General features: G+C 38.1%; 1 protein-coding gene across 1 annotated transcript; it reads left to right on the top strand.

Moving 5' to 3' along the window:
* Positions 1–1,569: 1,569 nt before the first annotated feature.
* Positions 1,570–16,453, top strand: LOC149288933 (centrosomal P4.1-associated protein-like). The gene is made up of 14 exons (XM_089491190.1): positions 1,570–1,977; positions 2,516–2,639; positions 3,758–3,994; positions 5,768–5,888; positions 7,464–7,566; positions 8,260–9,727; positions 10,948–11,077; positions 11,194–11,359; positions 12,068–12,313; positions 13,219–13,311; positions 13,579–13,719; positions 13,812–13,896; positions 14,104–14,224; positions 16,261–16,453. The coding sequence occupies exons 1-14, from the start codon at positions 1,570–1,572 to the stop codon at positions 16,451–16,453; spliced, it is 3,636 nt and encodes a 1,211-aa protein (XP_089347316.1).
* Positions 16,454–16,683: the final 230 nt, after the last annotated feature.

Raw genomic sequence — 16,683 nt, 5'->3', positions numbered from 1 at the left:
CCCTACCTGTGCTGAACAGAATACGGTCTAAATTGGGTGGGTTCATCAAATACAGAAGGGAATGATGGTTTAACAAATATATCGTAAAAATGACAAAAAAAACCTTCAGTCCTTGGGGTACATTCCCACCTATCATGCCCGTTAACCCATAGCTGCACCACAACAGCTACCGTATTCTCTGCTAACACAAAACTATACAAACCCACTCAAATGCGCCACAGCTACTAAGACTCCCGCCAGTGCGGGCAAACCACTTTTTGTTTAATCTCCCGACATCCTTTTCCGCAACCAACGTACTTTTCGTGGTGAAGAATGGTGGGAAATGTAGTCGTATTGACAATAATACCCAGCGGGCAGGTTCCACTTCCGTTTCCAAAGCACTACATTTCCCGTGAGCCTCTGCCACGGGCTGTTAAGAAGTGCTTTGTTTGCAAAGGGTTTGGCAGACGGAAATCGTAGCGGGGTATTTAACAATTCTTCCTTTGGATGAGCTTTAATTGCATGTCAGCGACAGACAGACCAGGTGGGTAGGTGCGGGATTTTATTCTACGGTATTACATCCGCTTCTATTTTATACTATTATATACTGTTAGCTATATGTTTATATACGGAGTCCTTGCGTTAACTTGTTTTTCCTGTTACTGAAATGAGTGAACATCTGGAAATAAGTTTGTTAAGTGAGTTGTGTCTAAAATACTGGACATCATTAATAAAAAGGTAGTGGGGTCAAAGATCCAGAAAGTTCTCTTTTACTATAGAGGAACCAATATTTTATTGCTGTGTAAATGTTATCTGTCGGTCCCTTTATCTGTCCATATAATGTAATACTTCTATATATATATTACTTCTTTGGTGTCAACAATGCCTGTTTTGCCCCACGTTTGATGTATGGACTCTGTAGTAATATTTTTCACTGATAGATGTGTTCTAAATTATCTGGCATTTAAGGTGAAAGCCATCTATATGTTGATCAGATATCCCCCTGCCATCACATAATGTATGTGGTCTATATATCACCCCATATGAATCTTAAATTACATTTTAGCAGTTAATCAGAGTAACTGATATGCAAAGTGTGTTATCTCCATAGCAACCGATGGACTGGTGCAAGCAGTGGTCCCATTGTCTCTGTAATGATACCACCAATTGATTCTTTTAATTATATTGATAATGGTGTTGCACCTATACCTGTTGAGAGACCTACAAGCATATAGTAAGTATAGAGAAAATTAAGTGTTGATGTAGTTTCAGCTTTTGTCTTCCACCGTTTTTTTTATACTTATGTGCATGTTGTCTGTATAATAACCCCAACCACCATAAAAATCATACAATAAAACCCCAGTATATCAACTGATTTTAATGGGGGAGATAAGGTTATAGAATAAATGTAGAGGAATAGGTTCCCCAGTAATAGAGGGAATGGATTGTACATTTAACTGAAGTCATTTCCAGGTAGATGTTGTGTCCAATGCTAATAGTAATTTTTATGTGTAACCTTTATTCTGTTTTCTCTTTGGTTTTTTTATTTTTTTTTGTTAGATATTTGATGATTGCATCAATTGTCTCACAATGCCAGAAATGCCATCTTCCAATTTTCCTGGAGAAACAGATTTTATGGCTCAGTACATACCAAGCCTTTCACGCTCAGGTGTGATTTTAAATCCCACTTTTCCGATCTTTGAGCCAGATAGAGACTTCCAGATGTTAAATCCTTGCCGTGCCTCCGGGGGTTTTAATATGACTCATCATGCCGAGAGTGGCATTGGAGTACTCAGTGAAGATTCCCTGGAAGAAGATCCTTATGATGAAACACTTGCTACAGACTCCAGAATGTCCGATTTCAGTGTCGATGACAAGGGGGAGATGTTTGGATTTAAAGGCTCTGTTTGTAACCATGAAGTTGTCCAGAGTTCAGGATCAACAGAAGATGTTATAAATACTGGCTTAAATAATCCACTTTTAAGAAAGCTTGAACAGGTATCATGTTGTGCAAATAGATCAAAAGTATGACTAATCAACCTCCAAGATTCACACTTTAAATAACACATTGATTAACATACTGTTCCATAAATGCTAAAAATTGCAAGCCATTTTATTCTGCTTTAAGATAATTATATGGTCTAACTTGCTTGGGATAAGCTAATAGCCTCACAAATGAACAGTAGGGTTATGTATAATTGTATAACTGTCCCTGCTGTTTTGGGTCATTTCATTGGCTGCTATGTTGAGGAGTTCATTTTTAGGTCTTTTCGCCAAAGTCACTTTTTCATGTTTCATGCCACCATTTATGTACAATGTATGCACTTGTGATAATGTAAAATGTTATGGTGGTGTCTGAACTATGGCCCCTGGGAACTGTCATATTCTGTTTACTAGATTTCCATAAACTTATTTATTAAGGGATAATAGATTTACGTAATGCTTTACCGTTTGAAGTACGGTATAATGCAGTGGGGATATACAGTGTGTGTCTGTATGTATATACATAAATATACCCCTTTTATTTCTCTGGAAGCTTAAGGAACAACAGCAACAAAAGCAAGAACAACTGAAGCAAAAGCAGATGGAACAACTGCAGAGACTTATGGAGGAACAGAAGATGCTGCTGAGCTTGGTAGCCAGCCGGCCGCCCTGCATTGGTAGTTAGTAGTTAGATATGTTTGGTGCCCGCTGTGTTCCATATGTTTTTCGCAGAATACTTATATGAACGATGGGCTTTATTTATCAACATGGGAGCGGTCAGGAGATCTGCAGCAGGAACTCGCTGATCTTATGCAGTATGAGGGGTTATCCCTGACAATTTTTTGTACAGAATGAAGAGACAAAATAATGTCTTGTATAATGAATAATTAAGTGAGCGAGATTTTTTTTTTTTTTTTTTATGGATTAAAGAAACAACTAGTCTCCAAAGCTTTATTTTAGATATTTAATGCATGTTGGAGTCCATTTCGTAAATTGAATCATCTCGAGTTACTGGAATCAGACTTCGTAATGTTCCTTTTAAATCAGACTGATGTCCCTTACAGCCTCATCAAAAATAATGCTTATTGAAGTGCATTGAGTACTTGAATATGAATTACTTAAAAAAAAAGTTGGCTATATTAGAGAGAAGCTGCAGGACCCATCCTCTTGCATGGTTCGATTATTTTCTACCGATTGGATGCTTGAGGCAGCCAATCAATGACACTCCTATTGAAATCAACGGCGGTGTACATGCATACAGCATTTGCTGAGCTGACTAGCACTAAGTATATCACATGACAGAAGATGTGTTCTGCAGAATCCCACAATGCGTTTTCAAGAGGAATGCCATGAAAATTTTAAAGGGACCTCTTAACTATCATATGCATTTATGATACATATGATGGCTGGAGTATGCCTTTAATTCACTGAAACCTTGAAGTATTAGTATATAAACTGCTTTCACATCATTAGTAGCGCTACTACTGACTCTGTGAAGCCGTAACCAATGGCATGTGTGCTAGCTAAACACCAGTGTTTATATAGCATGTATGTGATAACTTTATTTCAATACTAGCTCAGCTAAGAATGTGCTACTTCTGTAAGCTTTGCTGCTTACAGGACATACCTTACAGAATACATGTACATATTTAAATGCCGTAAAAAATGCTTGAAACTTTATTAGTTTTTAATAACTAATATTTTTTATAACAAAAGTAAAATAGACTTGCAGAATTTTAGCTTACAGTTCCTCTTACTCGCCACCATTGACATGTTTATGTATGCTGTGTTACAGAACCTGGTCCTCCGATTCATTCCAGCGATTCTGCAGCACCGCGCCATTCACCCGTTAACTCTCCGGTCAGCCATAATATCCCCAGGAGCTATCCTTATAGCCGGTCTGATGTAATCAACAACAGCATTATGTCCTTTAAGAACCAACCCAATGGTTTGTGGGCTCAGGAAATTTGCTCTGGTGCATCCCTGAGAGAGGATTGCTTTGTAGATGAACAGGAACAAGGGCATTGCAGTGGTAAGTAGTATGACGTGATGCAATTTTAACAAATGGAACTAGCTTTGTTTCAGTTCAATGTGTTGGTTCTTGTATAAAAGATAGAGCTACAGACTTTGTGTCACAGGGAAGCATAAGTTGGGTGTCTCAAACCCTAGGATAGAACAATAAGAAGTAGATGAGCAGCGCACTCGCTTCACTGTTACGCTGAAAAGCACGTCCGCACGCGAGTCCGGCGCGATACAAAATTTAAATCTTTATTTAATGTTTAAACTTCACAAAATCATTATTGCCTTAGCTTCTTAATCATGTACAAACATTTTAAAACCGTAAGGGACCTAATTAATCTCGAGTTCACGGTTAATACCTAGAGGGGCTTTAGTTCCCATTTCAAATATCGGGTTTGTTTAGAAGGGATAAAATATTTCCACCTCTTACTCCCGGTTTACAATGTTCTGTTCCCATGAACGAAAACAAACCTGATATCACCCTCTACACACATGGAAATATCTAGGCGATTTATTTTGATTTAAATAAATGACATTGTTTCTATTTCAATTAATAGAGTCTTTCAAAATAAAATAGTTGAATTAAAAAAAGATTTGGTTGTATGAACAAATTTACAGCAACTATATCTCCTACAATGGCAAGAATGCATTCCAGTAGTGCATAACCAACCAGAATCTCCTTTAGTACTAAATAGGGAGGTAACTTTGAGATAGCATATGCTGTAAAGAACAAGCCTTGCATGCAACGTACTCGATATTACATCCACCATCAAGTTTCTTTTCCAAAGTAGTGTTTTATTTCTTAAGCATGGATCTGTCTCTGTGCTTAGCTTTGTTATAGGCTCCATTTATAATCTTAACCAGATATCCTCCTCCTATTAGTCTATAACTGTGCAGCCTGTTCACTGAAATGCAAAAATTCACCAATAGGAATACTTAGTTACTGGACTGGAAAACAAAAAGAAGCGTATCGCTAGCTGTGGGCTTTCTATATCCAGCAGTGATTATATCACCTTACGATTATGAGTTTAAGATCCAAGATAGAAGATTTGGAAAAATGAAACGTTAATTGCAGATTCAAATTGTTAGTATTCAAAAAGTTCACATGCTGTATAATAGGCTTGTCATCCCCAGACCACATAAATAACAGATCCTCTACATACCAGACAATAGTATTTTCATCTCCATGAGACATGCGTCTACCAACTTAAAAAATGGCTGGCATGGGTCTTCCCATAGCTGTCCTATGCCCTTGGAGATAAAAAAACAAAAAAAACAACCTTGAGAAAGAAAGTCTCTATCAAATATGGGAAATAACCACTATGATGGTGGAGAAAGAATATGGTGGCCTTAACCCCACAATAATGAGTGTAATAATCTAGTGCAACCCACACATAATTTGGTTTTCAACTAACAGTAGCAAATTGACTTAATAGATATTTAGAGCCTCGCATAGATCATTTGAGGAATATAAGTTTTGTAAATGATACTCCACAAATTTAGATAGGCCCTCAACTATACAACCAATGCCTGCAATAATAGGGTGGCCAGGGGATTAAACCAAGTGTTTGTATTCCAGGTGAAAAACGGGCGTAAAACAATTATGATTAAATATAAACTATAGTGATGCTTGTCCATTCACCCAATAAACTAAATAGTTATCAATTTTAACAAATTGTGGGATTATTTATATACTCTACAACCCAACTGAATCATGGAGACACGGTTGTAAACAGAAGCCAGGAGTGTGTTGGTTTTAAAACTTTCTTTTATTGCATTATTGTAGGTGAAACTGATATTTTTGATGACCTCAAAGAAAACTCTGAAACTTCTTTACAAGATGAGCAGGAATGTTTGAGCAAGCAAAAAGACGAGACCAACGAAGAATTGGCTTTCACAGAAGAAAGGTATTTTTACACTTGGCTACTATAAATATCACAGAAAAATGGTTACAATTATACCATTTAATGGTAACTGAGTTTGACTTCAAGCTTTCAAGATCAAGTTCCCTTGAAGGCAAGGGGGAAAGACTGAATGGCCGGGGGAGGGCAGCACATGAGAGCAATGCTATATACCGTATTTGGTTGATTATAAGACAAGGTTTTTTTCAGCGCCAATGCTCTGAAAAATACCCCTCGTCTTATAATCGGGGTCGTCTTAAAATCAGACCTCAAAGTCTGACTATGAGACGACTAAGATCCAGATCCCCCGCAGCTGCAGGGGATCTGGATCCTCCTGTCTCAACCCCCCCCCGCCCCACTTACCGGTACTTCAGAGTCCCCGGTGTGCAGCTGTCATGTAGCTGGGGCAGCGTGTAGACTCACGCTGCAGCCGGAAGGAGGCGTGGCGAGCAGCGGGGGTTGTCTGCGTGCATTGCACGCACCTGGGAACTCTGATCTCTGACAGCCGAGGAATGTCTGCGCGATGCACGCAGACAACCCCCGCTGCTAGCCACGCCTCCTTCCGGCTGCAGCGTGAGTCTACACGCTGCCTCAGCTACATGACAGGAGACTCAGAAGTACCGGTAAGTGGGGCGGGGGGGGGGGGGAAGTGTTAAATGGGGGGCATAAGGCATTTCTGGAGGCAGGGTGCTCTGTGAAATGCCTTTTAACCCCCTAAATGCCACTCTGCCTCCAGAAATGCCTTTTTAAACCTCTATACGCCACTCTGCCTCCTGAAATGCCTTAAACCTCCCTATATGCCACTCTTCCCCATAATATGCCTTTTAACCCTCTAAGTGCCAGAGTGGCATATAGGGTTAAAAGGCATATCATGGGGCACAGTGGCATTTAGAGGGTTAAAAGGCATATCATGGGGCACAGTGGCATATAGGGGGTATAAGGCATTTCTGGGGCAGATGTGCATAACTGGGGGTCAGGTTGGAAAATAGAAGGAAATAAAACCAAAATATTTTTCTCAATCATAGCTTTTATTAAAAAAATAGTTTAAATGAATTAACATTTACTGGTAAAACTTTTTTCCTATAGGGTCGTCTTATATTCAGGCTTTTTCTTTTTTTCCTAAATTAATATTAAGATTTGGGGGGTCATCTTATAATCGAGCAAATACGGTAAAACAATAAATGATAATGAGTGATGATGTACGTATGGGAACCGCTTTGAAAGTAGGAGTCAGGATTCTGAAATGAATTCTGAAGCACACAGGCAGAGGGGAGAGGTGTTAGTAAAGCGAAGGGAGAAGGAAAAAACCTGGCAGCAGTGTTCATGGTTGCTTGTAGAGGGGCAAGACAGGTATGAGGGAGACTTGTGTACATTCAGCGTGCAGAGGATAGTGCATTTTCTAAGAGCTTAAAACTGTCTAGCCATACATCATTCCATTTCCAATCTCCAGCTTGTGGTATAATAAAGCCATTCTGATTAACGTGGCTATTTATTTTTTTAAGTCATACAAATTTATGTGGTTAGTTTGTAAAGCCTTTATGGAAATATTGCACATGAACTTTTTTTTTTTATTACCCAAAGACCAATCTTATCAGAAATTAAGGAACGGAAGAAGTCTTTTGAAGAGTTTTTGGAGGAGCAAATGAGGCTAGAAGAACAAAGATTGAAACAAATTGATCATCAGGTAATGACAAAGAATACTATAAACTATTTCCGTTTCTTGGGAAATTACACACATTTGCACATAAATGTGTGGTTTTATTTATTTAAACAAAATGCTGACTCCTTACCATACTGTCTTTTAGTAAACCATAGAATGGCTAAGTATTAATCAGCCAGCTGGACGCTCTCACTATTGAAAGTCTATGAGGCGATGGACTATGTTAGCATTTCCATAAAGGATCTGCTCAATGTGGTGTTTTTGCTGAGAAAAGTCACCAAAAATATCACAACTGACCGCAATGGCACCCCCATTGCAGTATTTTACCCTTAAGGAGAATATTATTTTTCCTTATAATAAAGCATCTGACTGCATCTTTTTAACTTTTAGTAACTTTAATATTACTCTACCAGTATTTTTATTAAACTTAAGGCATGTTGTCCAATATATAAAAAAAAAAAAAAAACCCCAAAAAACTAGTAGTACCAAAGAAATGAAAACACTGGACAAGGGCTAAACATGAGTTGGCTTCAAGTCACTTCATATGAACTTGCAGCCCCACTCATCAGCAATGCATGGAGACTATAGAGGACCATAATGATGGGTTTAGGAGTCAAAAGCTTCTCATTGACTGACTTGAAATAAAAATAATACACTTACTATTAAATAACTCCTGCTTCCACGTTGACATTGGAGATCTAATTCCAGGTACCAAAGGATGAAGAGAAACCTGTCTTAAAAAGACCATTTCTTAGAAGAGGAGAAGGACTTGCCAGGTTTAGGAGTGGAAATCCTAAAGTATCAAAACCTAAGGAGAATGACTTTGCCCAGCTAAAGATATCAGAGGCCACTAGCAGCGATAAAACACAAAAACTTCACATGCAAAGGAAAGTTGCACCTGTAAGCAAAGAACAAACTTCAGAGAACAATATGGTTGGATCTAAAAAGTTAAACCAGACTAGCAAAGGGAATACTGAGCTTCTTCAGAAGAAATTGGTGCTTAAAAACCACAACATAAAAAATCACCCTTCAGTAATACAAGGGCAACAGGAGAATAAGTCTGGCTGGACTGGTAAAAGTTCTATGAAACGGGACAAGCTCAACATTTTAGAAGCCAATAAAGAAAATATGGAAAATCAACCTCCAGTTGAAGCAAACACACTCCGTTCCAGGTTAGGAAGCCATGAAAACCAAAAGAAATCTACAAGGGCTAATGAAAAACCTCCTTCAGACACCACCCATTCTGAACTGTCTTTTGAAGTGTCGTTTCAGAAACGCCAGGCAAACTGGGAAAAAGAGAAGCAAAAAGACAACTTTGAACTTGATGAGTTTTTACTTTTAGAACAGGCTGCTGAGGAGATCTCATTCTCTAGCAACTCCTCTTTCGTCCAGAAACTGCTAGATCCAAACTATGCGATCGACAATGGACACGGCAGGCTCTCTTCTACCCCTGTTAAAGTGCAGCAGGTAAAAACTGTTAGCCATGATGAAGATGCCAAGGACGGAAAACTTGATAGGATCCAGGGGAAGACTGATGCTAAAACTGTATTAAAAAATAATGTAGCTGTAACTGCTGTTGTACCTCACAAGCAGTGTGAAGAAGTTGAAGTTATTCACACTGCCAACCAAGAAATTAAAAAAACTAATTTTACTGAGCCTGTCCAAATGTCATGTGAAAATGAAGATGATCCTCTTTCTGATGACTTTAAAGACCTTTGTAAAAATACAAAAAATAACAACAGCAGGGACTTTGATCTAGATTTATCAAACGGAGAGGACAGTGATGACGACGAGTCAACTCTTCTGGAAAACAAAAGTAACCATTTCCAAGCTGATGACCCTTGTTCTTCATCCTCTGATACCAGCCAAATCGAGTTTGATGATGAACGCACTTGGGTAGATCTGGAAGACTTGAAAAACCAGGAAAACTTCCCTGAGCAAAATTTTCCAAGAAAAGAGTTTGTACCATCTGAATACACCACGAGTCCTACATATGTCCAAGACAAAACCATAAAAAGAAAGGTGGCTTCAAAGAAAGGGGACGATCATCTGAAAGCAGAAATAACTGTTTGTAGTCAGAGCCCTCCTCCAACCTCAGATCTAATGATTAAATTATTTCCATCACTAAAGCCCAAATCAAAGTCCCAGCCAGCATGCAAATCCACCCCAGTGCAAGAGAATGCAGGTATGTGGACCCATGAATGTTAATGTTTTTTCTTCCTAAAATGCCAGAAGCTGCTAAACTGTATAGATGTAACTATGGATGATCTACCTTCATGTTGAGGTAGATCATCCCACTAAAAAGCAGTGGATTGGGAGTGCTGGAAATTGTTTTGTTTTTGTACATCCATCATATATAAAACAAGCCAGATGGTAACGAAGTCACTGCCTCTTGTTATTTAGTTTGCCGTTTAATACCCCCAGTTAGAGAACAATGGATATTAAAGAACTCTGTGACTACTTTAATATACACAACCATTTAAAAATGTCGGGTTCATGGAAAACAAGGACTAGCTGTAACATAACTGCAAAAGGGCTTTCTTATCTTTAACCCCTTCGTGACAATGGCTGTTTTAACATTTCTCCGAACAAGAAAGGGCTTTCTATAGATGTCATTGTTTTGAAAGTATAAAATATGGTTAAAGATTGAGGGGAAAAAAGGGGACTTTTTCTGACTTTGTACTTGAAAAATCTTTTACTCATCTATAAAAACGAATGAAAAAACCTGCTAAGTAGATTTTACTATTTGTCCTGAGTTTATAAATTCCCAATGTTTTTTAATGGGTTTTTTTGTTTTTCTTTTTCTCTACATGTTATGGGGCAATAAGTACAAGTAGCATTTTTCAGGTATCTTTGAAGCCCCCATCAAACCATATATTTCTGAAGACTAGACACACCATGGTATTTCAAATGCTAGTATTTTAACTCCTTCCATGCACTAATTCTACCACTAGTCAAACTTTGTGGTAGTCCATTTGTTTTTTGCACATATTTTTTTCAACACCTTTTAATTCAGGTATGAATTTATGGGTCCTGGTATATGTCACCGTCGCACATCACCCCAATATTTGTTCAGTGACATCTCCTGAGTATAGTTATACCCCACATGCATGGGTTTTCCTGGCTGTTTGGGAGCAAAAGGGCCACATTTGAGGCATGTGTGCTTTGACATTTGGTACATCTTTGATCCGGGCCAATTCAATGTGCCCAATAAAACCATATATTTTTGAAAACTAGACACCCCAGGGTATTTCAAATGCTGGTATTTTAACACTTTCCATGCACACATGGAAAATATAATTTTCTTGTTTTAGAACATTAACTACCCACAATGTAGCTTTGTTGCGTAAAATTATAGTGCTGTTATATTTAAAATTTTTATTTTTATGTCCCTTGCCTCAATAGATCCTACTCATTCTCGGATGTTAAGGGAGAAATTAATTGAACTGGAAAATGAAATTGAAAGATTTAAAATGGAAAATGCATCGTTAACAAGACTCCATGAAGAAAAGGAAAAGGCTATGGAGGCCCTCAGGTATCTGCATTTTGAGGGACAAATTGTGGGTGTGGGGGGATTTTAGATATTTAATGTTTTTAATAACAAATAGAGCTGTATCAACTCAACTGGAAATTTCTTCATTATAATAAAAGGAAAGAGGCAGCAGACTTTGAGCAGCAAAAAGCTAAAGAACTGGCTCGGATTGAAGAGTTTAAAAAGGAAGAAATAAAAAAGCTGCAAAAAGAACGTAAAGTTTTTGAAAAGTACGCCACTGCAGCTAGAGCTATTCCAGATAAGAGAGAACGAGAAGAAATACAGGTAAGACAACAATGGCTGGTGAGACTTTTTGTATATTTTTCAATTTCTATTAGAGTTACAGAAATGTCCACTTGATATCTTCGTAAACTTTTTATGGCCGTAAACGCTCATGATTATGCTGTTTACTTTTCACCCATTTTAAAGTATATCTGTCATCAATTAACCCTGCATGTAACTATTAAACTTCATGTATAGTTGCCTCCACAACGGTGGACTTATGCCCGTGTCCACAGTCCTCTGCCATACAGTCCTGTGCGTGTTAATCAGAGGGGATTGCAAGAGCGTAATTGGGCATTTGCCGTTCATTAGGTCTCTATTTTTAGTATTTCTCTATGCCAGCAAAGGCAGTCTGCACAGATCTAAGAGCAAGTTCAGATTTGCACCTAATGCATTTGCCTCGCTCAATGTAAAGGTAAAATTTGAGGCATGAGCAGAGTCCTTGTCGTCTTCTGTACCAGCATGTCTGTGTGTTGCTGTCACTATAGCAGTGCAGAATCTGACGAAGCTATAAATAAAATGTAATAATCCTAAATCAACAGAGTCTGCAGTATGTTGGCTCGACCATTCACATACAATCGGTGTACATAAACATATTTTATGTGCAGCGCTACGGAATTTGATGGTGCTATATAAAACAATAAATAATAATGTGCGTAAATGATGTATTTGGGATTGACAAGTGTCCCCCCCCCCCCCCCCCCCCACAAGCTGTTAAAGCAACAAGTGAAAGACCTGCAAGAGGAACTGAAAAGAAAGGAAGCAAAGTGGTCAACAACTCATGGCCGTCTGCGAAACCAGATAGAGACCTTATCAAAAGAGAATGGAGAGCTCCGAGAAGAAATAAAGTTTATGGAAAAGGTCCGTGTAAACACTTGGAAAAAAGCAGAGGTGGCAGAAAGCAAAAAGAAGACGGTGGAAAATCAAGCATCTGTTCAGAGACCATCTGAGTCTACGGTTAGTGAAATTATGATTGAATTCATGCCTACATGCTCCAGATCTTATGTGCAGACATGTCTCTTGACAAATACAGTCCTATTGTCATTCTAGTTTAATAAAAATGCAGATGTTCCTAAAGACAATTTGTCACATTAGAAGGGACCCTGCACTGAAACAGAATGTTAACAAGAAAAGCAAATGGTGCATTCTTTTTAATATTACTTAAAATGCACAAGTGTTTATTTAAAACTGTTTTCATTCTTGAGTGTATCATTAATAGTGAAATATGTATTTTTCCCCCACCCAGAGTCATTTAATTACTGAGAAGAACAGGAGCCCACCTTCATTTCCACAACCAGACAGCATGAGAATAACTCCCGGAAACCAGGCGCCAATAAAAGGTACCCCCTCCTCAACTGGTCTGTATATTGTGTCTTTGCACCCATGTCAAATCTGGACCTAAAACCATTCACCAGAGGATGGCGAACTGTAAGCACATACTTGTATTAAACCAGGATACCTGACTTAACTTGATGATGTAAAGGTTCATTTACATACCAAAAATGGAGCCTGAATCTTTTTTTTGTTTTTGTTTTGTTTGTTTTTTTATTTGCCTTTTCTCCTTAGGAAAAGCCCCAAAACATGACAAACCTTCTCCTGTGTGTGACAAAACTAAACCCAAGACCAAAGAGGTAAAAAAAAAAAATTCAGTCTTCATGTTCCTGGCAAAAGTCTACAAATTACTGAGCATTTACTTTTCCTTTCAAAAGGACTTGCATCATAAAATGTTGCTCTTCTTCTAAGTATAGCATTGCTTCTATCCTATGCATGGGTCTTTTCCACTCTTGCTTGTGCTGGTATTAGAATGAAATTACAGGGAACACAGAGAAATGTAATAAAACATATCCCCCCCCCCCATGCAGTGTTCTGACGTACCTGAGACAAATGAATTCCCAGCTACCAAGTGCCAGGCGGTAGATGATGTTCAGGGGGAAATCTCCTATCCTGATGGGAAGGTGAGGATCCGCCGTGTAATGGTCTGTGTAACCTTTGTGATTTTATGGTCAAGCAGTCATATCAAACATGCACACAGAGGACATAGTAAGTTACTATTGCATAATTTCAGATAAACATTACACAAATCAAGAAAAAAAAGTGATTATTAAACTCTTCACTTTGACTGTTACATGTGCCATTATTTTGGAAAACCTGCATACACATCCACATGCCTGTTGTCACCCAAAAGAATGTTGCTTTATATCAATGTTTGAACTTTATTTCAGATTGAGAGGATTTTAAGAAATGGCTGTCATGTGATTTTGTTCCCCAATGGAACCCGTAAAGAAGTCAGTGCCGATGGAAAGAGCACAACTGTAACATTCTTCAATGGAGATGTGAAGCAAGTGTTGTCAGACCAGCGCGTGGTATGTGTATGATCCGTGTATGATCTGTATCTTACTTATGATTGTTTATTTGTTCAGACAATCAAGGATTTTTTTTTTATAACCATACACAGATTTACTATTATGCTGAGGCCCAAACTACGCATACAACATATCCCGACGGAATAGAAATCCTGCAGTTTCCAAATGGACAAATAGGTTAGTATAGCATCTTATGTCTCAACTATACTTTAACATTTCAAATGTGACTTCAAAATAAAAAGCATGTCACAGGTTCCTAGAGATGTTAATTCAAAGGCTTTTCAAGCAATTAAAAAAGTGTAGTTTTGCAATATTTAACCACTTCAATATTTTTACTTTCAATTAAAATTAATTCAGAAATATTTATTCCTGTGCCTTTTATAGAAAAGCATTTTCCAGATGGGAAAAAAGAGATAACATTCCCAGACCAGACAATAAAGAATCTATATACAGACGGAACAGAAGAGAACATATTTCCTGATGGGACCATCATAACTATCCAGGCGTAAGTTATTTGTAGCCATGGAGTAGGAACATTCGGTGGGGGCGGCGACTATGATGGGATTATCAAGTATTCTTTAGTGACAGTTAGCTTTGTAGATGTGTGTGTGTGTGTGTGTGTATATATAATATATATATATAATATGTATGTATATATATACACACACACACACACACACACACACAATTATACATACATTATAGCACACCAAGGTTTTTTGATAGATTTTCTTTGTCAACAGAGTTGATTTTCACTAAAAATGTACTTTAGAAAAATCTTCTGTAATATAAACATGGATGTGGTAGGCATATGGCTATCCTGAATCTATGATGAGGCTAAGGACTGATTAAGTGCTTTGTCATAGGCCAAATGGTTCTTATCTGCCATCAAATTCTGTTGGTGTCCCCCATAAGCCACTTCCGTTTTCCTGCTAGTAATGCCTCCAGCTATACAACCCAGACTCATGCTTTGCTGCATTGCTTGTGGTTTCCTTTCCTTTTACTCTTATTGACCAGTTTAGTACAGCAAACTTACAATGTCTGTACTATTGGCTGACCCCCTGCTTGTTTTTTTCCCCAATATCAGGAAGATTAAAGTCCCCCCTGATGTTAGCCTTATCTCGCTGACATTTATTTCCTTAACCACCTTGCTTTTCCAAGGTGTTTATACATCACATGATTGTGAACAACCACTTTGTTTCCAAGTTGTAAAGTTACCCAAACCACCCCTTGGCTCTACTTGCTACCTTATATCAAGGTAAACTTTCAATATTTATCATAGGGGACCCCTCTTTCTGTATAACTCGTATCCTGGTATGACATCTGAATCTAAAATCTTTTTTTTGTTTTATTATAGGGCATAAGATGCTTGAATGTATATATAATAGTTTTTAAATTATCCATGCACTGTTGCATGTGAAGGCGCCAGTAATGTTATCCATTACCCCATCTTAGTTTATGTTACTATTGATAAAAAAAAAACCTCATTTCTTTTGAGAGATAGATGCAATCAATTCCCCCCCCCTCCACATAAAGTTCCTTACTACTAGTGTGGGCGATAAACTAAATCCATGTTCTTGGCATTACCCTAGCCATGAATTAAAATCTTTAATTTATAGCATCTTCTATAAAATAAGGCCTGCAACCATAGGGCAGGGCGGCATGAGGTTGTGGGGGCAAATAAAGGTCACTGTTATAATAGCTAAGTATAGGCTGTGGGGTCATTGAAGGGTCAGGTAATTCAATAAAAAAAAAATAAAAAAAAATGTGAAGCTTATATAATTTTGTTTGCGCATGCGCTAGCGCTTTGCCACGTTTTTTAAGTGTCGCGTGCGGCCGCGTGCCTGCCTCGCGGGTGCTTTGCGCGGCGCAATGGGCGGGAAAATCACCTATAAATAGGTGGTTTTTGACGGACTAATTTCACTTACCTGGCTTTCAGCGGAGCCGATACTGCACTGACCTCTGAGTCTGGTGAGCAGTGGCCAAGCTGAAGAAGCGATGGAGCAATTAATGAAGATGCGCCCTCCCACACTCCCTGTATTTTATCCTCTTCTTTGTCGTGGCTTTTGTCGGGGTATAGTTATCCTATAGCTTTAGGGTGAACTGTAAGTTTGTTATGCCGGCTGGCTTTTATGGCGGTTGGCAAGATTAAGTGATTTAAGTAGGATGCTCTGGGCTTGTGCCAAGGGCTTATTATGTTGTTACAATGGTTGCAAATCAGTTCGCTACATTTGAAGTTGTATGTTTGTTAAACTAAATAAAAGCCACGGCCTGTTTCATCCAAGCATGGTGTTTGTGTTTTATTTATATAGGAATAGTTTATTTTTGGTTATATATATATGGTTAATGTCCCTTACAACCTCATGTAACACAAACAAAATACCCATTAATCTCGATATGCACTCCAGTACTATAATCAATCCAGTTTGCCCAGGTGCGCCCTTAATAGTGGGATGATGTAGAATTCCAAATATGTTGCCTCTTATTGGATACATTTAAATAACTACTTTATATAAACTTTTTTTTCTTTATTTCTTGTAGTGATGGAACCAAAATTATAGTATTTGACAACGGGCAGCGTGAACTGCATACGCCACAGTTTAAAAAGCGCGAATATCCGGATGGAACAGTCAAAACCGTATATAGCAATGGTCAGCAAGAGACCAAATATGCTTCTGGCAGAGTGAGGGTTAAAGACAAGGATGGCAATGTTCTAATGGATACTAAAATGTGACCCATGTTTTCTAAACACTCATTTTATGGTTTGGTGTCAAGTAATCTGGTTACTTATTAACTTAATTTTATATCTGCCTGTGTATATACTTTGTATTTAATGTAAATATGAAATGTAGATATGTGTTTTGAATCTAAGAATGTGTCTAAGTGTATTTTTTCATTTGTTTTATATGGTGTAGCTTGCATAAAAAAAATAAACAGAACCTAAAGGTTTAAATGAACATTTTA

This window comes from Sceloporus occidentalis, unplaced genomic scaffold, assembly GCF_023333645.1.
Source record: "Sceloporus occidentalis isolate IW3139 unplaced genomic scaffold, rSceOcc1.0.p SCAF_49, whole genome shotgun sequence".
Classification (NCBI taxonomy): domain Eukaryota; kingdom Metazoa; phylum Chordata; class Lepidosauria; order Squamata; family Phrynosomatidae; genus Sceloporus; species Sceloporus occidentalis.
This window is presented reverse-complemented; position numbering and strand designations above follow the sequence as displayed.